General features: G+C 40.1%; 2 protein-coding genes and 1 non-coding gene across 3 annotated transcripts; all 3 read right to left on the minus strand.

Annotated features, from left to right (window-relative positions):
• Window positions 1-3,938, minus strand: LOC145129977 (beta-galactosidase-like). The gene is made up of 16 exons (XM_079064812.1): window positions 3,830-3,938; window positions 3,526-3,734; window positions 3,352-3,418; window positions 3,162-3,254; window positions 2,922-3,065; window positions 2,740-2,828; window positions 2,533-2,638; window positions 2,351-2,438; window positions 2,130-2,248; window positions 1,881-2,042; window positions 1,608-1,801; window positions 1,307-1,520; window positions 1,008-1,226; window positions 707-921; window positions 354-630; window positions 1-279 (listed from the first exon to the last, which is right to left on the minus strand). Exons 2-16 carry the CDS (start codon window positions 3,732-3,734, stop codon window positions 166-168), a joined length of 2,310 nt encoding a protein of 769 aa, XP_078920938.1. The 5' UTR covers window positions 3,830-3,938; the 3' UTR covers window positions 1-165.
• A 17,059-nt stretch (window positions 3,939-20,997) lies between these two features.
• On the minus strand, window positions 20,998-21,069 carry TRNAG-UCC (transfer RNA glycine (anticodon UCC)). The gene has a single exon. It is a non-coding gene; the product is annotated as a tRNA-Gly (tRNA).
• A 749-nt stretch (window positions 21,070-21,818) lies between these two features.
• Window positions 21,819-23,854, minus strand: LOC145128316 (UBP1-associated protein 2C-like). The gene is made up of 6 exons (XM_079063122.1): window positions 23,654-23,854; window positions 23,168-23,288; window positions 22,896-23,039; window positions 22,605-22,822; window positions 22,422-22,497; window positions 21,819-22,323 (listed from the first exon to the last, which is right to left on the minus strand). Exons 1-6 carry the CDS (start codon window positions 23,785-23,787, stop codon window positions 22,009-22,011), a joined length of 1,008 nt encoding a protein of 335 aa, XP_078919248.1. The 5' UTR covers window positions 23,788-23,854; the 3' UTR covers window positions 21,819-22,008.
• Between the last annotated feature and the right edge of the window lie 972 nt (window positions 23,855-24,826).

Consider the following 24,826-nt stretch of genomic DNA (forward strand, 5'->3'; position numbering starts at 1 on the left):
TGAATTCAAACGATTAACAATTTCCATTCCTAAATCCATAAAATATGAACATATCAAATCCTTCTGCACAGTACAAAATAAACAGTCATTAAATCCTAAAAAAACTAACAAACTAAAAATAAACATAGTCATAAAACCCTAAGAAAACCTAACAAACTAAAAAAATCAAGCACAAACTGCCTCCACAACTAATCTCTTTCTAACACCATGATCGCAATTCGTTAATCCAAATACTCCTTCATTTGCTTCAATCGAACATACTTCTTTTCCAACACATTCCTGCAAGATTCAGTAACATTAGTATCAATTCAAAACAACAAAACAAGTAGATCATATAAATTACTTTCACATACCTTCTGAATTACAGAGATCACGTCATTTTTCGCTTGACAACTTCCTTTCCTAAACGACCCACAGCTTCCTTTCACATCACCAAACGAAGCAAATCGAATAGAAGAAATCGATCGATTTTGGCACGAAATCTCCATCGTCTTGTTCTCATACGCATTACCACATGTCCTCCCAACCCTAACTGTCTGGAAATTCACCGACATTGGATTGCCTCCGTATTCTTCGAAAAGGACCAATTCATTCTCACCATTCACCAAAAACGATCGAGGAACATGGTACCTAAATCGATAATTTCAAACAATTTAGCCTCAAAACAAATCCTACGTAAACCCCAATTATACCCTAGAAATCTTACCATTTTTGCGTAGGTTTACCACAATTTGTAACGCATTTAGTGTTATTATATGGCCCACGATAATCACAAGCTTCATTCGAGCAACCGGTTTCTTGAGCGATGTAACTCGGCCAGTATCTTCCGATGTTGTTTCCGTTAACCCAAGCGACGCCTTTACCTAATCCTTCCAGATCCAATGACACAGGTTCGTTTCCTAATGGAGCCTTGAATGTTGTCTGATTACAAACAATTAACAGAGATTTCATTAATCAAAACCATTAACAAAAACAGATTTTGGTTTGATTATTGATTCAATAAATACCTTGTACCAAATCATCTTTTGAGAAATAGGAAGATCATCAACTCGCCATTCGGATGTATTTCCAGAAAAGAATTTGTTGTCAAATCCATCCAATCCAACTTTGTAATACCATTTTTTGGTTGATAAGTCTTTGATTATCGTCTCGTCTCCTTTCTTTCCTATAATTTGGACTGGACCAGGGACTCCTGTTTGAATCAAATCGAATTTTGGCCCATAATTCTGCACAAAATGTCAACGAAATATTACTATAAAACTGAAATTATCTTTGATTCGGTCTTTACAAAATTATTGAAAATTACCTGCAACCCAATTGTGGCACTGAGTAGAATGATCTTATTAGGACCAGGGTTCAACTTGATTTTCTTCTCAAACACATAATTAAAAACACCATATGTAGCACTTTGGTCACTAAGATACTCGCCATTTACATATACATGAAGAACTTGACCAGTAGCGTTGACTATCAGACTCATATCATCGCTCCATACGGGGTCGTTTTTAGTAAGGTAGAAACTATGCATAGAATTACAAAACTTGGTTAGAATATGATAAATTTTAAAAACTTTGTTAAATTTAAATAAGAAGAGTTAAAATTATTACTTTGTCATGTACCACAAGTAATCACTAACATCATTTGCAACTTTCTGATCAATAAGTTTCTTGGCACTAACTCTACCAGTGCCTCTAAGGGCTAAATCGTCAATTAACTCCGGCCTCCATACCCATTTTAATGCTTCGGGTTCACTTTCTGCTTCGTTACATTGCTTTTTCATGACCCAACTCTCAGTATTTACCTATCAAGAAATTAACCATTTTTCCATAATAAATAAATATATGAATGTATTCGGGTTTTATTTGAATTTTTATTCTTACCTTAGCAGTGTTGTAAATTTCTTGTTTACAGTTACGAAGTATGCTAACGGACCAAGCAGGGATATTGTAGTGGTTTCCTTCGTAAACAATATCAGCATCTGTTGTAGTGTTGGCATTGACAAAGAAGCAACTTTGTCCATTTGTTGTCGCATATATTGTGCCCTTATCATATTAAAATATTAATATAGTTAGTGATTATTTTAGTATAAATGAAATGTATAAAAGAAGAAGAAGAAGAAGAAGAATTACCGAAACTGAATTGCCAAAATTAATGTTTGTAATATTTCCATGTGTAAGAATGTTTTCCATTGAATGAAGAACATCATGAAGCTCCTTCAAATGCCCGTATTTTGGTTGATTTAAGTTACCTATATAACAATAACAATATAAATATACAAAAGTTCAAGTTAAAAACATTAATATTCTTTATTATATAAATAATAGTGAAAATGATTTAAAATTTTAATTACCATATTCATCAAGTGGTGCATCATAATCATACGAAGTGGTAATATATGGACCTCCGGCAGTTCTACCAAAATTGGTGCCACCATGGTACTGATTAAAACATATTATTATCGACAATCGTCAACATAATAAAAATAAATATTTTCGGTGATAAAAAGAATCATTTTTTTTAATAATTAAATACCATATAGTAGTTTTGGAAAGTGCCACCACTTTGAAAAAACCTTGCAACAGCAAAAGCAACATCTTCAGCTGTTCTCTTCGGGTCTAAACCTCCCCAGTTTTTAAACCTAAATTCAAGGAAAAGTAATTGAAATACTACCATTAAATATATGTAAATGAAATAAATAAATTTAAGATAATAAAACGGAGTATGAAAGGAACTACTAACCATCCAGTCCAATTCTCAGTCCACATCTTTGGGCTGTTAGGATTATTTGGAGTGAAATTATCACAATACCATCCATTACAAGTATTTATCTACCACAAAACAAAAATTAAAACACCAAACTTTAATCAAAATATTATTTTACAAAATTCTAATAATAATATTAATATCTTAAAAAATATTACCATGGGTTGTGGAGCATCTGGCTGTTGACACATAATCCAAGGAACTCCAATATCAAGTGAATTAGCCATATTCGCACACCAGTCGATATAAGCTTTCCCCGCAGCTCCATATGATGAAATTACATTTCCATATTCATTCTCAATCTGTTATTTTTATATAAATTAATGATTGATTTTCTTCTTTAAATAGTAAATATTTAAAGAAATAGTAATAAGAAAAAATAGAAAAAGAAACGAAACCTGAGCAAGAATAATGGGTCCTCCCTGGGCAGCAAAGAGGTTCTCTTCTTTAACCATATTCACAATCTTTGTCGTAAAATTTTGCATCTCATTCTATTAAAAAAAATGTAACATATTAATAAATATGTTATTGACTCATTACAATATTTTTAATAAAATAAATATACAGAAAAAAAATAATGATATATACCATGAAGACAGTATTTGCAGTACGAAGCTCAATTCCAGGCATGTTATGCAACCACACAGGAAGGCCTCTATAAATTTTTATAAAACAAAATAATATCGTTGGTAAAGTTATTAATTATGGCATGAAATAATAAAAGGTGATTTAAACTGAACTTGAAAGGAAATGAAAATATACCCATAATTCCATTCAGCACAAACATATGGGCCAATACGAAGAACAGCATAAAGTCCTTCACTTTGAATGGTTTTAATAAACCTTATAAGATCCAAATTACCAGAAAAATCATATTTACGAGGAAGAGGCTCATGAGCATTCCAAAAAACATAAGTTTCAATAGCGTCAACACCTCCTTCCTTCGCTTTTCTAATCAAATCAGGCCACATCTAACCAAACAAACACAAGAAACAGTAGTCAATAAATACATAGTTTTTTCAGCAACATTTTAGTAGATATATATTTTTTGTGACTCCATTATTACCTCAGCAGTGCTACGAGGGTAGTGAATAGAACCAGAAATGATGATACGACGTTGGCCATCAATGGTAATTGCTCGCCCATCATGAGAGACTTCAGTGGCATTAATGGTATTGAAGAAACACAAGAGAAGAACCAAGCAAAGCTTAAGTAAACACTGAAACTTGAAAGAAGTCATCGATCGTTCATAATCAAAACGATGGTGTTATCCTTTGTATTTATACAGATGAAAGTAGAGTCAAATTTCGTTCCGGATTATGAGAATATCTAGGGATTTTCTTTTGACTAAGTTGGATAAAATTTGGATAATTATCTTTTAGTTCTCATCTAATACAACGTTTTTGTGGGTTGAGTTGGCATCATAACCCCCTCTATTGTGGACTTATCTTGATACGATCTTTATTGGATAACAACATTTAGTCTTCATAATTAAACCGGAAATACAGACAAATACATATATTTTGGGTACAAAGGTTTATGATTTAATGTTTGTAATTATCGTTAATAGTAATCAAACTTAATCAATCTTATTGTTAATAGTAATTCTATATCTAGCATTTTGATTACTTTGTTTCGAGTTCTTTGACAATTTTCTACTTGAATTCATTCAATTCTTAATAGAAACTAGTAGATCCTTTACAATTATTTTATGTTAAAGCAAAACTAACGTTTAACAAGAGCGTTATTTGATTAATCAAGACAACAGCTTGGAAGTAATTATCTTAACGGTTGGACTACAAATCCGTTCTATAATAAGATTTGAAAACATCAATGAATAGAGAAATTATCTTTTAAAAGTTAACAAAATGGCATATGCTATGAAAGTCTAAGCATTTTTTTTCCTTAAAAACCCTGATGGGCTGTTTGGCAGGATCTGAATTTTTAAGATCTGGATTTTTAAGTGGTCTGAATTTCTAAGAGTGTCTGAATTTCTAAGAGGGTCTGAATTTTTAATATCTGAATTTTTATCATGTTGTTTGGTTGAAATCTCTGAATTGTTGTCTGAATTATAAAAATAACCATTTTACCCTTTTGTATTATTTTTTTCTAAAAAAATGTTTTTGTTTAGAATATAATTGGACCAACTTCTTTGATAATTATAAAAATATATAGATATAAACACCATACAAAATCCACATTAAACAAAAATCAAAATTATACATAAATATTTGACAAATCTAATCCAATTACCAATCATAGTTGCTTTGTTTTGGATGACATTTCTTTAACTAAATAGATTTTTCAAAATACAATAGAGGTGAAAGTTTGACTCAATAATAAAGAAATCAATAAAAGTACATTGCTATTTCTTACATATCATGACAAGTACAAACACATTCTTGAAAGAAAAACCCTTAATAGTTATTCTTGAAAGTAGTTTACAATTTGTATCAAGGAGAGTGGCAACTCATGAACCGGCAACAGAGCATGCAAAAAGGCATAGAAACATGCCCAATTAATGAACTGGAGATATAATCTCCGATGAACTGGATTTGAAATTCCGGACATATCATTGATGGTGGTTCCTTTTGTTTTAGCTGGAATCAGAACCTTTGCAAAGGACTTGGGCGTTGGAATTGCTGGTATCATATCACTTGTCAGCAATAGCTTTATGCTCAACTACATAACCACAAAGAAGGACAAATACATCATGAAATGGATATAACGGAGTTCACAGCTAATGAATAGAATGAAAAGAAAAAAAAAGTTAATAGAAAAGGATAAAACCCTTCTATGGTAAGATTGTATTCTTATTGAACTTTTGTTGCAATTTATTTACAGACTTCATCTGTGACCTAATCAATACACAGAAAAATGAAGGCAAATGTTGTTGGGTTTTTATTCAAAAATCTGGTTTCACAACCGATAAAATTGACAACGGAAGCTTTAAAAATGTTGAATAAAACTAAAACTATTTTACCCACCAATGATCATTTTGCAAGAGTTAGGAAGATTAAAACAACCATAGAAGGGAAAGCATAACAACCTTTGAAGACTTTGATCCTCATGGGAGGTTGGAAGTTGATGAAGTGTGGCATGAAACTCTAAAGCAAGAGTTCTCTACAAGTATCCACCAAGCAAGAGTGGAACCATCAAAACATGCTAGTATTCACTTGTAATTTGTTGTTCATAAGCCTTTGAAATATATACCAAATATATGTTCAAAGGTGAAGCAACAAAAGGGACATTCTTTTAACATCAAATGCAAGAGAATGGAGGAGAAGAAGGATGATTTAACTTCAAAATTTGGCGGCCTCTTGGGAGCACTTTTGCTCTCAGTTTTGCTAGCCAAAGAAGAGGAAGAATGAAGGCTTTCAAGCGTACCATCTAACCTTCCATGTCATCCCTTATATAGAGGCCAAAAAAGCAAAGGGAGACCATAAAGTAAAAGAGGGACAACTTTGTCCCAAGCATGGCAAAAGAAGACCATGCTTGGTCTCCTTACAATTTTCGAAAAAGGCATGTCCAAAAGAAGACAAAAGTTGTCTCATGACTAGTTTTTATACACATACATGTTATTTTTATAAAAATCAAGTATTTTTTATAAAGAATTCCCAATATATATATATATATATATATATATATATATATATATATATATATATATATATATATAACTAGTCATATATAAATATCTTATTTTATATAAAACTATCTTTTATATAAATTGTAACTAGCTTATTAAGATATAAATATGAATATATAAATATCTTATTTTATATAAAACTATCTTTTATATAAATTGAACTAGTTTATTAAGATATAAATATAACTTATAAATAATCATACTTTATGATATATTTCATAAGTTGTTATTTCTCCAATAAATATTATTTCCATAAATAATAAATTCTCAATTAGTAAAATATTATTTCCATGAAATAATAATTTTCCAATTAAATACAAGTGTTGATATATTTATTAATAATCAAATTATACTAATAAATAATCAATTGACGGTAACTTGCTATATGGTGTGACTCTATAGGATCATATATTATTAGCAATATCATTGTATAATGACTCTTGGGCATACTAGATCTTTCTAATGTTAGCTTTGAGGAGAAAGAAACTAAACTACAAACAGTCGCATTCTAATATAACATACATAAAAAGATTACTTAAATTTAATTAGATAAAAAGATTACTTAAATTTTTTTGAAAACTGATTTCGCATAAACTATCTATTAAACACAAATATTGTAACACCCCAATTTTCACGTCCAAAAATTTCTTTTTTGATTAATTGATTTGTAAAACATTTGTAATAAAACATCATCCGATCATATCATTTCATAAAAATATATCTCGTGTCTGAAAACCAAATCATAAAAATAATAATAATGTCAGAGTACAATCCCAGAACATCTCATAATGCGGAAAAACCAATGCGTGTGTGCATGTGTGCCGCTACCGCGCCAGCTCCTTCCCCTTCGCTGAAGAACTACCCGAAACAAAACTGTAGACTGTAAGCACGAAGCTTAGTGAGTTCCCCCATCATCCACATACCATACAGTCATATAGCATACATACTGCCAGGCATTTCTGGGGCGCCTGACCTACCCGGTACGGCTATTCTGGGGTGCCGACCTACCCGTACGGCCATTCTGGGGTGCCGACCTATCCATGCGGCAATTCTGGGGTGCCGTCCTACCCGTGTCAAGCCATTCTGGGGTGCTGACCTACCCGTGTCGAGCCATTCTGGGGTGCTGACTACCCTTCGGTCCTAACAACCGAACCTCGGGGACTATTTCACCCCCTACTACTACTATCGCATATATCATAGCATAATCTACTGTCAGACATATCTGGGGTGTCCGACCTACCCTTCGGTCCTGACAACCTAATCTCGGGGACTATTCCTCCTCCTACTACCCCTATCTCATATAACATATCATGCTAGCAGCTAAACATATCATAACATACTGTTAGGCATATCTGGGGTGCCTAACCTACCCTTCGGTCCTAACAACCGAACTCTATCACTATCACATATCATATCACGCTAGCATATAACATATCAGGTAGTAGCAACACAGATGAATATCACAAAGACAAACATCTATCATACGATCCCTACTGGTGGGCCGGCATTGTGGCCGTAGACCCACCGCTACTGGAAGGTAACTCACCTCGTAGTAGCTGCTGATCTGTGCGGGAACTCTCTATCTGCTGCTGCTGCTCCGAAAATCCTCCGACTATAAATCCCACAAAACACACCATCAGAGTCTGATATCTACTCTTTGGGTAAAATGACCATTTTACCCCTGATCAAGTCAAGTCAAAGTCAAAGTCAACTTCCAGTTGACCTGACTCGCCGAGTTGGCTAGCCAACTCGCCGAGTCCCTAACCTTCCATTTGTCCTTATCCACGACTCTACTCGTCGAGTTGGGCCGTCAACTCGACGAGCTCTTCTCTCATATGAACGTCACATGAAAACTCATCCGACTCGCCGAGTTGATGAACAACTCGTCGAGTCCACCTTCATCTGATGAACAAGATCTGTCCTCGACTCGCCGAGTTGATGAACAACTCGTCGAGTTCTAAGAAAATTGCCTTGGACTCGCCGAGTCCATTCATGCACTCGCCGAGTCCCATGGACTCCAGGACAATGGCTTAGTCAAGAACGTTGGGTCACTCCCCGGGACCTTCCTGAAATCTTACCACACTCAACTGGGTCCTCATGACCCTCAACTGATATGGAACAGAAGCTTGGACTCGCCGAGTCCAAGAATGGACTCGTCGAGTTGGTCACATCCTCTCACTAAATCTTCGATTTCTGATGTACAACCCTTGATCAAAAGATAGATCTATGCTTCTACAATCGATCTAGCACATAAAGTTACAACCTTTACGTGCTTGCATGGGACTTTGAGCTCAAAAGGTCCTAAAACAAGCTCTTACAATGCATGGGGCCTTCTTTGAGTGCAAAAGCCACTCCTTTCTGCCTTGTAACCCCTCTAAGGACCTAGATCCGAAACATCAACCCCAAACCATGCTTGCAATCATGGTTGGTGACCAAAATAGCTTAGAAAAGCCCTAAAACTCCACAAAATGGGATCTATCAAAAGAGCAAGCAAGGGATAGACTTTATACCTTCTGAAGACTGCAAATGATGCTCAAAACCGAATCCTTCTAGCCTCCTCTTGATCCTTCAAGCTTTTCCTTCCTTCCTTGGGTCACAAAAGCACCAAAATCACTCCAAATGCCTTAGATTGCTTCAATAACGGCTAGGGTTTGCTATGGGGGTCTTCTGGGAGTAAATGGGACGAAGGAGGCCGAGTTAAGGTGTTTAAATAGGGTGCAAACCCTCGGGTTAGGGTTTTTTGTCCAGACAGGGCCTACTCGCCGAGTTCGGGACCCGACTCGCCGAGTCCACAGCTTAAACTTCGCGTCCCATCCCGCTTCTACTCGGCGAGTTGGTCCTTCAACTCGCCGAGTCCAGGACCTAAAATGCAAAACATTTAAAGATTTGATAAAAAGAATATGTACCAAGAACCAGGTGCTACAAATCTCCCCCACTTATTTTAGACTTCGTCCTCGAAGTCTGCTGCTCGTTCCTGAAACAGCTCGGGGTAATGCTCCATCATCTCGTCCACCGGTTCCCAAGTCCACTCCGACCCCTTCCGGTGCTGCCATTGCACCTTCACGAGTTCCACTCTTTTGTTCCTCAGATCCTTCGACTTCCGGTCAAGGATCGCTACAGGTCGCTCGATGTAATTCAGGTTGTCATCAACCTGAATGTCCTCCAAGGGTACCACTGCTGAGTCGTCCACCAGGCACTTCCGCAGCTGAGAGACGTGGAAAGTGATGTGGATCTGTCTGAGCTCGGCTGGCAGATCCAACCGGTACGCCACCTTGCCCACCCGGGCTACAACCCTGAAAGGTCCAATGTACCTGGGGCCCAACTTGCCCCGCTTCCTGAATCGGATGACGCCCTTCCATGGCGACACCTTCAGGAGAACCATATCCCCGACCTGGAACTCCAGGTCTGATCGGCGCTTGTCGACATAACTTTTCTGCCGACTCTGAGCAGTCTGAAGCCTGCTCCGGACCTGCTGAATCTTCTCTGTCGTCTTGAGCACTACTTCGGTGCTCCCCATGACCCTCTGGCCAACCTCGCCCCAGCATATCGGGGTCCTGCACCTCCTCTCATACAACATCTCGAAGGGAGGACGGTCGATACTCGCATGATAGCTATTATTATACGAGAACTCCGCCAACGGAAGGTAGGTATCCCAGCTACCTCCGAAGTCTAAAACACATGCCCGCAGCATATCCTCCAGAGTCTGGATGGTCCGCTCGCTCTGACCATCTGTCTGCGGGTGAAAGGCGGTGCTAAAATGCAGACGAGTACCCAGCTCGTCATGAAACTTCTTCCAAAACCTGGAAGTAAACCGAACATCCTTATCCGAAATCACCGAAACTGGCACTCTGTGTCGCGCCACCACCTCCCTGATATAGATATCGGCCAATTTCTCGGCCGAGATGCTCTCCTGAATCGGGATAAAGTGGGCGCTCTTGGTCAATCGATCGACGATGACCCAGATCGAATCCACTCCCCACGCGGTCCTGGGAAGCTTGGTGATAAAATCCATCGTAATATCCTCCCATTTCCACAGTGGAATATCCAACGGCTGCATCTTGCCGTGTGGTCTCTGATGCTCGGCCTTGACCTTCCTGCAGGTCAAGCACCGCTCCACATACCATGCCACATCCCGCTTCATGCAGGGCCACCAATAGTCCAGACGAAGATCCCTATACATCTTCGTCGCCCCGTGATGAATGGGGAATCGGGATTTGTGCGCCTCCTCCATCAGGACCTGGCGCACGCCTCCGAGGTATGGAACCCACACCCTGCGGTGTAATGTCAATAATCCCCTGCTGTCATAGTCGAAGGAGGAAACCTGACCCACTATACGCTCACTTTTCCGATGTTCCTCCTTCATGGCCTCCTGCTGGGCCTTCCCGAATCCGCTCCAATAGCGGAGTTACCACTGTCATCCGCATGCAGATATCTCTGATCGGCGCCGCCTTGCGGCTAAGCGCATCGGCCACCACGTTGGCCTTCCCCGGATGGTAAAGGATCTCGCAATCGTAATCCTTCACCACGTCCAACCACCGACGTTGCCTCATGTTTAGATTCGGCTGGTCCATGAGGTACCTCAAGCTCTTGTGGTCCATGTAAATCGTACAACGAATCCCATAGAGGTAATGACGCCAAATCTTGAGGGCGAACACAACAGCCCCCAGCTCCAAATCATGCGTCGGGTAGTTTGCCTCGTGAGGCTTCAGTTGCCTCGAAGCGTAGGCCATGACATGCCCTCTATGCATCAATACTACGCCCAAACCTGAGATGGACGTATCGTAGTACACAACAAAATCCTCCATGCCCTCTGGCAGGGCTAAAATTGGCGCCTCGCACAATCTCTGTCTCAGTGTCTCGAACGCGGCCTGCTGCTCAGGCCCCCAACGAAAGACCACGGCCTTCCTCGTTAGCCTGGGCAGGGGTAAGGCTATCTTGGAGAAATCCTGGATGAATCTCCGATAGTAGCCAGCTAATCCCAGGAAACTCCGAATCTCAGATGGAGACCTCGGGATCTCCCATCTCATCACGGCCTCCACTTTGGCCGTATCTACCGAAATCCCGTTCTGGTTGACAAGGTGCCCAAGAAACTGCACCTCGCGCAACCAGAACTCACACTTGGAGAACTTGGCATACAAGTTCTCCCTCCTCAAAGTCTCTAGGACCTCTCGCAGATGCTCCTCGTGCTCCTCCTGCGTCTTGGAGTAAACCAAGATATCATCAATAAACACTATCACAGACCGGTCTAACATCGGTCTACACACGCGGTTCATGAGGTCCATGAACGCGGCAGGAGCATTGGTGAACCCGAAAGGCATCACCACGAACTCATAGTGGCCATAACGCGTCCGAAACGCCGTCTTCCGCACATCCTCCTCCCTGACCCTCATCTGATGATACCCTGAACGCAAATCAATCTTGGAGAACCAAGATGCTCCCTGTAGCTGGTCAAAGAGGTCGTCAATCCTCGGGAGTGGGTAACGGTTCTTCACCGTTACCTTATTCAGCTCCCTATAGTCAATACACATACGATGCGACCCATCCTTCTTCTTCACAAACAGAATCGGGGCTCCCCAAGGCGAACAACTCGGTCTAATAAAACCCTTGTCTAACAGCTCCTGCAACTGTGTAGACAACTCCTGCATCTCAGGAGGAGCCAACTGTTACGGTGCCTTGGCTATCGGAGCCGCACCAGGGACTAGGTCGATCCTGAACTCTACCTGTCGCTCCGGAGGTATCCCAGGCAGCTCCTCGAAGAATACGTCCGCGAACTCTCGCACCATGGGCACATCGCCCACCGTCGCCCTATCCGCCTCCCGGGTATCCATAACATAGGCGACATAACCTGCGCAACCCTGCTGGAGGTAACGCCTAGCTCTCGCTGCTGAACATAAAGTTGGTCCTCGCTGTGGCCTCTCGCCCTAAATCACCAGCTCTCCCCCACTTGGGGTCCTGATCCGCACCAACTGTTGGGCGCAGTCGATCACTGCCCCATTGGGGCTCAGCCAATCCATGCCTATAATCACCTTGTTCCCTCTCAAAGGAATAGGAACCAGGTCTACCAGATAACGCTCCTCGAACAATCTTAAAACACAATCTCGGAAGACCTCAGATGCTCGCACTGACCGGTCGTCCGCAATCTCGACCTCTAGAGGGCAATCCAACATGCCCGAAGACTCAGAAAACTTCTTGCTAAGCGCAAGAGAAACAAACGATCGGGTAGCACCCGAATCAAACAATACCTGAACTGGGGTATCGTTCACATGGAACGATCCTAAACAGAGCACATATCAATATCATAAACATCATATAAATAATTCAGAGGGAAAGAATCATACCCGTCACCACATCGGGTGCGGCGCGTGCCTCCTCGGTAGTCAACTGGAATGCCCGGCTCCTCACCACTGGAGCCTCTGCCTTGCCCTGCCGGCCATCAATAATTCGCAGGGTCGCTGGAGCTGGCGCCTTCACTGGCGCTGCTGCTGTCAACTGGGGGCAGTTGGCCTTCTTGTGGCCCCTCTGGTTGCAGTGGAAACACAGCAACTCAGACGTCTGAATAACCGGTGCAGGGGCGGTACAATCCCTGCTGAAGTGCCCCGTCTTGCCACACTTATAGCAGCCCGACGATCCCAACCTACACGCCCCCTCATGTGGCCTGCCGCATTTCCTGCAGCGGCCCGGTCCTGACTGGCCTTTCGGCCTACCATCTGATCCCTTAGGCTTCTTCCCCGAAGCCCTTATCGTCTGTCCCTCCTCTGTCTTCCTCTTCCGGATGTGCTCCAGATCTATCTCCCTCTCCCTTGCCCTGGCAATCATAGAATCCAGGGTAGGGCAAGCTGAAAAACTGACATGCTCCCGAATGTCGGCTCGCAACATGTCATGGTAGCGGGTCCTCCTCATATCCTCATCACCCGCATACTGGGGCACCAGTAACGCCCTCTCCCGGAACTTGGCGGTGATCTCCGCCACAGTCTCCGTCGTCTGCCTCATATCCAAAAACTCCCTGGCCAGCTGTTGAAGCTCTACAGCTGGCGCAAACTCTGCTCTGAACCGGGTCACAAAGTCTGGCCATGTCATAGCCTCAACAGTCGAGGCTCCCAATGAGTCACCAACAGACTCCCACCAATCTCTAGCTCTGTCTCTCAAACATCCTGCTGCATATCTCACCTTCGACCCCTCGGGGCAGAAGCTGGTCAGCTGCGCAGACTCAATGTCTGCGATCCATCGTCTGGCTACAATGGGGTCCTTCGCCCCATGGAAATCCGTCGCACCACTGCTCCTGAAGTCCTTAAAGGACAGTGTGCGAGATCCTGCATGGCTAGATGCCATGTCACTCCTGAACGCCCTGAGGCGGTCCTCCATCAGCTCAACTATCCCTTCCTTGATCGACCCGAAAATGACGGGGGTCGACTCAAGGATGCCTCTGGTGATCTCTGACGCGATGAACTCGCGTAGCCTCTCATCCACTTGTTCGAAACCTGAACCCAAACCCGATCCCTCTCCCGAACTGCCAACTGCTGGCCTCGAACGTAGTACCACCATTCTGCATCACATAACGACAACTGTCAGTGGTACTGATACATCTAGAGGGATCACATCTACTGCAAGGTTCCTGGTCTCGCCTCAGCCTTCCTCAATTCAAGTACGGATCCTCTGCTTCCAGTAGTACGGGCCCATACTACCTTCTACATCTATCCGTACTTTCCTCAAGAACTGCCTCGACTCCACCAAGTCCCTTCTACTACTATTGCTGATCTCATGCTAACCTCATCCTAGGCTTGCCCTAAGTAACCACCAACCCACTCTCCGTCATCAGTTGCATAAGAAGTCCCTGCTTTCTTCCCCTAACTAGCTCGCGAATACTATTACATATTACTCAGACTAGATAATTCTTCGAATGAGGGATCCTACCCTACAACGGTTGGACTCAAACAAGAGCTGCGAAATAGGGCTAGACCCAACCTTCTGAAATTATTTAGTCCTTGCAATATGTAACTTAACATATTCGTTTACTAGTTAGTGAAAGACAGCTAGAACTCCTAAAAGCACAAAGCAAGCAACATTCAGACAAAGGAAACTACTCAAGCAATCTATTCTCATAACAAGAAACTGCACTAGCATACAATGCTAAGCTCATACTATCAGGCATAACCTAAACAGGCTATCATACTGCTGTCTACTCAATACTAGCATGCAATTCACATAAGCTGAAGCACATAAGGCATCATTCCTAGATCCTTAGTCCTATTCTAGCATGTTGTTCTACTGAAACTGGTAAAACATAACATAAACTTGTATGGGTATTCTGGGGAAAACTTACTTGAGCTCGGCCGGTCGCGCACATCACACACCTTGTTCTTTCTCAAAACTCTTTTACTTAGCCTTTAGAAAATCATTTCTTTATAAAAATCTTTTAATCCCTCGATTTGAGTCCAGACACCCCCGAAGGTGTGTCTGAATCCCTCAAACCAGGGCTCTGATACCAACTTGTAACACCCCAATTTTCATGTCAAAAAATTTCCTTTTTGATTAATTGATTTGTAAAACATTTGTAATAAAACATCATCCGATCATATCATTTCATAAAAATATATCTCGTGTCTGAAAACCAAATCATAAAAATAATAATAATGTCATAGTACAATCCCAGAACATCTCATAATGCGGAAAAACCAATGCGTGTGTGTATGATGTGCCGCTACCGCGCCAGCTCCTTCCCCTTCGCTGAAGAGGTACCTGAAACAAAACTGTAAACTGTAAGCACGAATCTTAGTGAGTTCCCCCATCGTCCACATACCATACAATCATATAGCATACATACTGCCAGGCATTTCTGGGGCGCCTGACCTACCCGGTACGGCCATTCTGGGGTGCCGACCTACCCGTACGGCCATTCTGGGGTGCCGACCTACCCATGCGGCAATTCTGGGGTGTCGTCCTACCCGTGTCAAGCCATTCTGGGGTGCTGACCTACCCGTGTCGAGCCATTCTGGGGGGCTGACTACCCTTCGGTCCTAACAACCGAACCTCGGGGACTATTTCACCCCTACTACTACTATCGCATATATCATAGCATAATCTACTGTCAGACATATCTGGGGTGTCCGACCTACCCTTCGGTCCTGACAACCGAATCTCGGGGACTATTCCCCCTCCTACTACCCCTATCTCATATAACATATCATGCTAGCAGCTAAACATATCATAACATACTGTTAGGCATATCTGGGGTGCCTAACCTACCCTTCGGTCCTAACAACCGAACTCTATCACTATCACATATCATATCACGCTAGCATATAACATATCAGGTAGTATCAACACAGATGAATATCATAAAGACAAACATCTATCATACGATCCCTACTGGTGGGCCGACATTGTGGCCGTAGACCCACCGCTACTGGAAGGTAACTCACCTCGTAGTAGTTGCTGATCTGTGCATGAACTCTCTATCTGCTGCTGCTGCTCCGAAAATCCTCCGGCTATAAATCCCACAAAACACACCATCAGAGTCTGATATCTACTCTTTGGGTAAAATGACCATTTTACCCCTGATCAAGTCAAGTCAAAGTCAAAGTCAACTTCCCTCAAACCAGGGCTCTGATACCAACTTGTAACACCCCAATTTTCACGTCCAAAAATTTCCTTTTTGATTAATTGATTTGTAAAACATTTGTAATAAAACATCATCCGATCATATCATTTCATAAAAATATATCTCGTGTCTGAAAACCAAATCATAAAAATAATAATAATGTCAGAGTACAATCCCAGAACATCTCATAATGCGGAAAAACCAATGCGTGTGTGTATGATGTGCCGCTACCGCGCCAGCTCCTTCCCCTTCGCTGAAGAGGTACCGGAAACAAAACTGTAAACTGTAAGCACGAATCTTAGTGAGTTCCCCTATCGTCCACATACCATACAATCATATAGCATAAATACTGCCAGGCATTTCTGGGGCGCCTGACCTACCCGGTACGGCCATTCTGGGGTGCCGACCTACCCGTACGGCCATTCTGGGGTGCCGACCTACCCATGCGGCAATTCTGGGGTGCCGTCCTACCCGTGTCAAGCCATTCTGGGGTGCTGACTACCCTTCGATCCTAACAACCGAACCTCGGGGACTATTTCACCCCCTACTACTACTATCGCATATATCATAGCATAATCTACTGTCAGACATATCTGGGGTGTCCGACCTACCCTTCGGTCCTGACAACCGAATCTCGGGGACTATTCCCCCTCCTACTACCCCTATCTCATATAACATATCATGCTAGCAGCTAAACATATCATAACATACTGTTAGGCATATCTGGGGTGCCTAACCTACCTTTCGGTCCTAACAACCGAACTCTATCACTATCACATATCATATCACGCTAGCATATAACATATCAGGTAGTAGCAACACAGATGAATATCACAAAGACAAACATCTATCATACGATCCCTACTGGTGGGCCGGCATTGTGGCCGTAGACCCACCGCTACTGGAAGGTAACTCACCTCGTAGTAGCTGCTGATCTGTGCGGGAACTATCTATCTGCTGCTCCTAAAATCCTCCGGCTATAAATCCCACAAAACACACCATCAGAGTCTGATATCTACTCTTTGGGTAAAATGACCATTTTACCCCTGATCAAGTCAAGTCAAGTCAAAGTCAAAGTCAACTTCCAGTTGACCTGACTCGCCGAGTTGGCTAGCCAACTCGCCGAGTCCCTAACCTTCCATTTGTCCTTATCCACGACTCTACTCGTCGAGTTGGGCCGTCAACTCGACGAGCTCTTCTCTCATATGAACGTCACATGAAAACTCATCCGACTCGCCGAGTTGATGAACAACTCGTCGAGTCCACCTTCATCTGATGAACAAGATCTGTCCTCGACTCGCCGAGTTGATGAACAACTCGTCGAGTTCTAAGAAGATTGCCTTGGACTCGCCGAGTCCATTCATGCACTCGCCGAGTCCCATGGACTCCAGGACAATGGCTTAGTCAAGAACGTTGGGTCACTCCCCGGGACCTTCCTGAAATCTTACCACACTCAACTGGGTCCTCATGACCCTCAACTGATATGGAACAGAAGCTTGGACTCGCCGAGTCCAAGAATGGACTCGTCGAGTTGGTCACATCCTCTCACTAAATCTTCGATTTCTGATGTACAACCCTTGATCAAAAGATAGATCTATGCTTCTACAATCGATCTAACACGTAAAGTTACAACCTTTACGTGCTTGCATGGGACTTTGAGCTCAAAAGGTCCTAAAACAAGCTCTTACAATGCATGGGGCCTTCTTTGAGTGCAAAAGCCACTCCTTTCTGCCTTGTAACCCCTCTAAGGACCTAGATCCGAAACATCAACCCCAAATCATGCTTGCAATCATGGTTGGTGACCAAAATGGCTTAGAAAAGCCCTAAAACTCCACAAAATGGGATCTATCAAAAGAGCAAGCAAGGTATAGACTTTATACCTTCTGAAGACTGTAAATGATGCTCAAAACCGAATCCTTCTAGCCTCCTCTTGATCCTTCAAGCTTTTCCTTCCTTCCTTGGGTCACAAAAGCACCAAAATCACTCCAAATGCCTTAGATTGCTTCAATAACGGCTAGGGTTTGCTATGGGGGTCTTCTGGGAGTAAATGGGACGAAGGAGGCCGAGTTAAGGTGTTTAAATAGGGTGCAAACCCTCGAGTTAGGGTTTTTTGTCCAGACAGGGCCTACTCGCCGAGTCCGGGACCCGACTCGCCGACTCCACAGCTTAAACTCCGCGTCCCATCCCACTTCTACTCGGTGAGTTGTTCCTTCAACTCGCCGAGTCCAGGACCCAAAATGCAAAACATTTAAAGATTTGATAAAAAGAATACGTACCAAGAACAGGTGCTACAAATATCATGAATGGTTCTTTGACTGAAACCAAGACGAAGTCGGGGATAATGAATTTAGGTTATTAATAAAATCAAGAAATAAATCAACATCTAGAACATAAACAACCCAAAAGTCACGACTTCTTATGGGGTCGTTTGATTTGGGTTTCTGAGGAATCACAGCCTTTTCACGGACGAGAATCTTACCGGTTGGAGTAGATGGGGTGTTGGTGTTGTGAGAGGTCGATTATAGGGGCGACGGCACTGTACGATCGACTGGGTTGTGCAGCAGCATCGGAGATGTGCGAATCAGAGATGTTGGCGGTCAAAGTTGATTTGGGGAAAAAAAAAAGGAAGAAAAACTCGAATCAGTCGGTGGTGGCCGATGCAAGATTCGGTCGGAGGTGGTCAGCATTGGAATTGGTCGGAGATGGGAGGAGACCAGCTGGTAGCGAAGGGCCGGTGGAGGTTGCAGATCATCGGAGGGGGTGGGAGGGAAAAGGAGTTGTGAGAAATAGAAAGGGAAGAAGCGTAGGGTAAAGAAGGAACAAACGCGTCTTTTTTATTTTCAGACACAGCCCCACATCTGAAATATTAAGAGCCATCTTAAAAATTAAAAGGCAAAAATTAGGATGTTACAAAACAATCTAAATCTGAATTTTTAAGAGCTTACCTTTTAATTTTTCAATTAAGAGGCTACCAAACAACCTTAGGTCCCGTTTGTTTACCTCTTAATTGTAAAATTAAGAGGCAATGTCTTAAATTTTCAGATTCAGATTGTTTGTTTGTATATTATTTTTTACCTCTTAAAATTATAAATGCCTCTTATTTTTTCAGATATTGAACAAAGTCTGAAAAATAAAAAAAGAGGCGCGTTCCTTATTTGCCCTAAACAAGATCGACCGCCTCCTCTTCTTTTCTTCCCTTCGTGCCTGCTTCTTCGCGTCTGTTTCTCTACACCTTCCGACGACGCCGCTGAAACGACGCCCGCCCACCCAATACGTCGACGACGCTGCACCCAGCAACGTTGCCGCAAGTTCTTCCGTCTCCAACTCGTTCTTCCGCCGACGCAACAGGTTTGTTTCTCTTCTTCTTTTAAAATCGAATATGTTGCTCTCCTTCTGTTTCTTCTTTCTTTCCCCCCAAACTTGAAAATCAAAAATCCAAATCAGGTCTTGATGTTATGCTATCTGTTTCTGATTTGATCAATCAAAATCAATATTTGATGTTATGCTCGATTTTATGTGATAGTTTATGTGAAATCAGTTTTCAAAAATCAAAATCAATATTTGTGTTCAATAGATAGTTTATGTGAGGTGTATTCAAACTATGTTTTTTCCAACCAAACGTGCCCTTATAATCGTGAGCTGTGAAATCTATTATATCCATTTCTATTAACTTTTTTTCTTTTCCTTCTATTCATGAGCTGTGAAATCTGTTATACCCATTTCATGATGTATTTGTCCCTCTTTGTGGTTATGTAGTTGAGCATAAAGCTATTGCTGACAAGTGATATGATACCAGTAATTCCAACTCCGAAGTCCTCTGCAAAGGTTCTGATTCCAGCTAAAACAAAAGGAACCACCATCAATGATATGGGCTGTAATTTCAAATCTAGTTCATAGGAGATTATATCTCCAGTTCATTAATTGGGCATGTTTCTATGCCTTTTTGCGTGCTCTGTTTCCAGTTCATGAGTTGCCACTCTCCTTGATACAACTTGTAAACTACTTTCAAGAATAACTATTAAGGGTTTTTCTTTCAAGAATGTGTTTGTACTTGTCATGATATGTAAGAAATAGCAATGTACTTTTATTGATTTCTTTATTATAAAGTCAAACTTTCACCTCTTCCTATTAGACCATTGTATTGTATTTTGAAAAATCTATTTAGTTAAAGCAATGTCATCCAAAACAAAGCAACTATGATTGCTAATTGGATTAGATTTGTCAAATGTTTATGTTTGATTTTTGATTTTTGTTTAATTTGGATTTTGTATGGTGTTTATATATATATTTTTTATAATTATCCAAGAAGTTGGTACAATTATATTCTAAACAAAAACATTTTTTTAGAAAGAAATAATACAAAAGGGTAAAATGGTCATTTTTATAATTCAGACAACAATTCAGAGGTTCCAACCAAACAACATGATAAAAATTCAGACCTCTTAGAAATTCAGACCTCTTAAAAATTCAGATCTTAAAAATTCAGATCCTGCCAAACAGCCCCTTAGTTATATATCGGTAAAAGTCATCTTATAGTTTAATTAATTGTTTTTTTAAGTTAACGCAACTCATATTGTTTAGATAAAATTAACAATTCCTTAATTTTTATTTATTTATTTATTTATTTTTTTTTTTTTGAAAGGTAGCAAATCAACCAATTTGGTGAAACATTTAAAAGATGGAAAAAATGCGTTTGCCGGGAATAGAACCCGAGTCTATTGTTTAAAAGTTAACAAAATGGCATATGGTATGAAAGTCTAAGCATTTTTTTTTCCTGGAAAATCTCATTATTGATTTTTTTTTTCCTTAAAAACCCTTTATACTTAGTTATATATATCCGTAAACTCATACTGTTTAGATGAAGTTAACAATTCCTTAATTTTTTTTTTTTCTTTGAAAAGGTAGCAAATCAACCAATTTGGTCAAACATTTAAAAGATGGAAAAAATGCGATTGCCGGGAGTCAACCAATTAAAAGATGGAAAAAATGCGTTTGCCGGGAGTCGAACCCGGGTCTATTGCTTGGAAGGCAATTATCCTAACCGTTGGACTACAAACGCTACATGGTTTATTCTTTTCTTGTATTTATATAGCAATAAATAGTCCGTAAAATCAAAAACTCCATAAGCTACAAAAGGCTTCATATTTTTCTCTTTTTCATGAAAAATACATTATTGAATTTGTTTTATGATAAGAACACCCAAATCATCACCTTTCAATTCTTTTTGCAATGCCACATATTCAATTTTATATGCTATATACATATTTTTCTTTCATCTGTAAGGCTTTCAAAGCATGTAAGTGGGCCATCTTATTAGATTATTACTTTTTGATTAATATATATTTATTAATCGCAAATGGACTTTTAATATATTTAGAATGGAATGATGAATATCAATGACATGGTAGTCCATATCATTTACAAGAAGTTATTAAAAGACACAAACCATCCATGGCACCGCACGGCTGTGGATGATCTAACTATTTCAAATTTTTGTTACTTTTCCATAAATAAAATTATCTTGATCAATGATTACAGATGAAAAAAAAATCAAATCATAACTAAAATAATATATTTCAACTGTAAAAGTAAAACCTCAAGACTCAAATTGAAATAATTCAACAATCAATTTTCTTGTAAGAACTTGTCAAATTCAAATAACTTAATTTTGAAATATCAAAACAACAACAAATCCAAACATTCGCCCAAACTCCATCCATCAACTCAACTCTTTTACCAAACCTACAAATCAATTTCACATAAAAGAAATACAACCGAATTCACTATCATCAACCATACAACCTATCATACTAAATATAAATTCGAGCTTAAATTTCCAAAGGAAGTACACATCAAGACAATATATATACAATTTAAATATCATAGAAATTTGACTACATATATTCTCATAACCCAACACTTCAAAAATAAAAAGAGCTATTTCGCTTTTATAAGTGATGAGCTATTATTAATTATTATCACCAACATCTATCATTCATTACTTAGTGCCATAGTAGGCATACCCCCCTGTTGGTGTTATCAAAGAATTCCCCACATTTTCCTTCCTTAAAATATACTGTGAGTACCCAATCTGAGTTTGGATTGGATACTCAGCGGTTGCAGCATGTGGGCCCGAACCAGGATAGGCTGCAACCGCCTGAGAAGGGAAACCGTAACCGCCACTCAAATGTGTCTTTCCCGGCTGTCCATATCCAACCATCTGAATCGGAACCATTGTTCCTCCCGGTAGTATTTGTGTCTGGACCATTTTGCCCTTCTGGTTATCAGCAAGCTTCACTGTTATATTTCGACCCTGCATCAAGCAAGTCATACATATATATCAACAAAGACATTTCCCATTTTTTGGACTCAATGAACTGTCTGAATGAGAGTAATAAATGACCACTTTACCCCTAACATCTTTTGAGGGTTATCAATAGCCTTCTTGGCAGCCTCTACAGTCTTGTAAGTAATGAACCCGAAACCACTTTGAGATTAAAAAAACACATGCAAAAAGACCACGATTTTTTTTCAGATGCCATATAATTAATAAATGAATTAATGAATCCATTTTTTTTATTTCACATAACTTACCGTGATTTGTTTGTGTCTTTATCATATGCAACCGAACCTTCTTCTATCTCACCATGTTTTTTAAAAAACAAAAGCAACATCTCACTTGTTATTTCAGGGGACAAACCACCAATATAAAGCTTCCTTTGTGCTTGATCAGTAGTAGTAGTAGTAGTATTACTACTACTACCTATTGTACTTATGCCTTCACATGCTAAAGTGCAAACAGCCATACGTCCCTAAAACAGAAATATTCAAGCATCAGTTATCATAATCATGAAACTCATCAAAAGACACACAAACAACACTTACATCGATGAGTTTACTAGGTGCTTCTAGAGCTTTTCGGGTTGAATCTATATATTTATATGTAATAAAACCATACCCACGTGATTTTCCAGTTGCTTTATCAAGTATAACAGCACCCTCTTCGATTTCACCATGTTCTTCAAACGCCTGAATGTAATCATTAACCTTGTTATCTATATTGGAGTATGCTAGAATGTATCCATACGTCAAAAATGCAGTTAGGTCAAACAACACACAGAAGCAGAAAAACAAGCATTGACAATATATGCACTCACAGCATACAAGGTTTCTGTGGTGGTATTCCAGGCTAAGCCACGAACAAAAAGCTTTCGGTTTGCTGGATCTGCACTTGCAACACTTTTAATTTCTTCAGAAATAGAAGGGTATTGGCATCCTCTTCATGACACACATGCAAACAAGCACACATCGCATAGTCATTTCACAGTTCAATTGAAAAGGACTCTTGATGTAGCCAAGACAGAAAGCGTTTGTGGAATGATCAAGCATACATGAAAATTGAAAATGAAATGAATTGTAGACAACAATAAAAGGTTCACTTCTATATGAAGAATCGTGATTTCCTTTTTCATGTTTTGAAAACCAAACGTCGTAACTTGCAGAATATCTATTAGATGAAATGAAAGAGGTTAGGTATTAAATTCTCAGAATTCAAATAAACCAGGATGCTGAAACTTAAAACAGATAAGATACAGAAATTCATGGGAAGTATTTATGTGGGAAGTTATGAATTAGAAACGTACAGCTTTGATAAGAGATCAACCAACTGAGTTTTGGAGAGTGGGTCTAACAGAGAACGCAACTGATCCTCCGACGTATTGGAAGTAATTTCGCCATTCGCGTTCTGCTCAAGCTTTCTCTTTTTAATTTCCTCCATCTCCCTCCCCTCTCTGTATCAATCTCGAGGGTCAAAATTAGGGTTCCTGTATATTAGATATAGAAATGTATATTTGGTCACTTTATGTACTTATGTAATAGTTGAGGATTAATTCTGTAATTTATCATTCAGTTTGTTAGAAGTCTGTATATAAATGGTAGAGGTGTAATTCATTTCAATCTAATGAAAAGATTCTATCACTTTCTCTCATAATATGGTATCAAAGCTTCCGATTCTAATTTCATATTTCGATTAAATCTTTGTTCATTTTTCTTTCTCGATCTTGTTTTCAATCATACTTTCTTTCTGTTCTTCGTTGATTGTGCTATTTCATCATGTCAACCAATTCTGGTTCTAGTTCTAGATCTATTATATCTCACATGGATGATAGAACACACCCATATTATCTTTCATCATTCCGATAGTCCCGGATTTGTTCTTGTTTCATAATTGCTTACTGGCGAGTATTACAATTCATGGAGCCAAGCAATGCAGATCGCATTATCTATGAAGAACAAGTTTGGATTTATTGACGGAACTCTTCCAAAGCCAAGCTCGTCTGAAGTTTCTAATTTCAATGCATGGATGCGCAACAACAAATTGGTAATTTCTTAGATTTTAAACTCAATTTCCAAAGAAATTTCAGCCAATATCATGTTTACTGAAAGTGCTTTTGAAATCTAGAACGATTTGAAAGATCGTTTCCAGCAGAGTAATGGACCGAGAATTTTTCAAATTCGAAGCAAATTATCGAATCTTAGTCATAATCAAGATTCTATCGCTACTTCACAAAACTCAAAACGATTACAGATGAACTGGTCAATTTCAGACCTAATTGTACCTGTAACAAATGTGATTGTGGTGGTGTTGAGAAAATCAAGCAGTATTTTCACAATGAGCACATAATGAATTTCTTAATGGGATTGTGAATAATTCATTCTCCCAAACCAGAGGTTGGATCTTGCTTATGGATCCTTTGCCTTCCATTAATTGGACTTTTTCTCTAATTGTTCAAGGAGAGAAACAAAAATCTATTCAC

This window comes from Lactuca virosa, chromosome 8, assembly GCF_052849685.1.
Source record: "Lactuca virosa cultivar CGN04683 chromosome 8, Lactuca_virosa_CGN04683_v6, whole genome shotgun sequence".
In the NCBI taxonomy this organism is placed as follows: domain Eukaryota; kingdom Viridiplantae; phylum Streptophyta; class Magnoliopsida; order Asterales; family Asteraceae; genus Lactuca; species Lactuca virosa.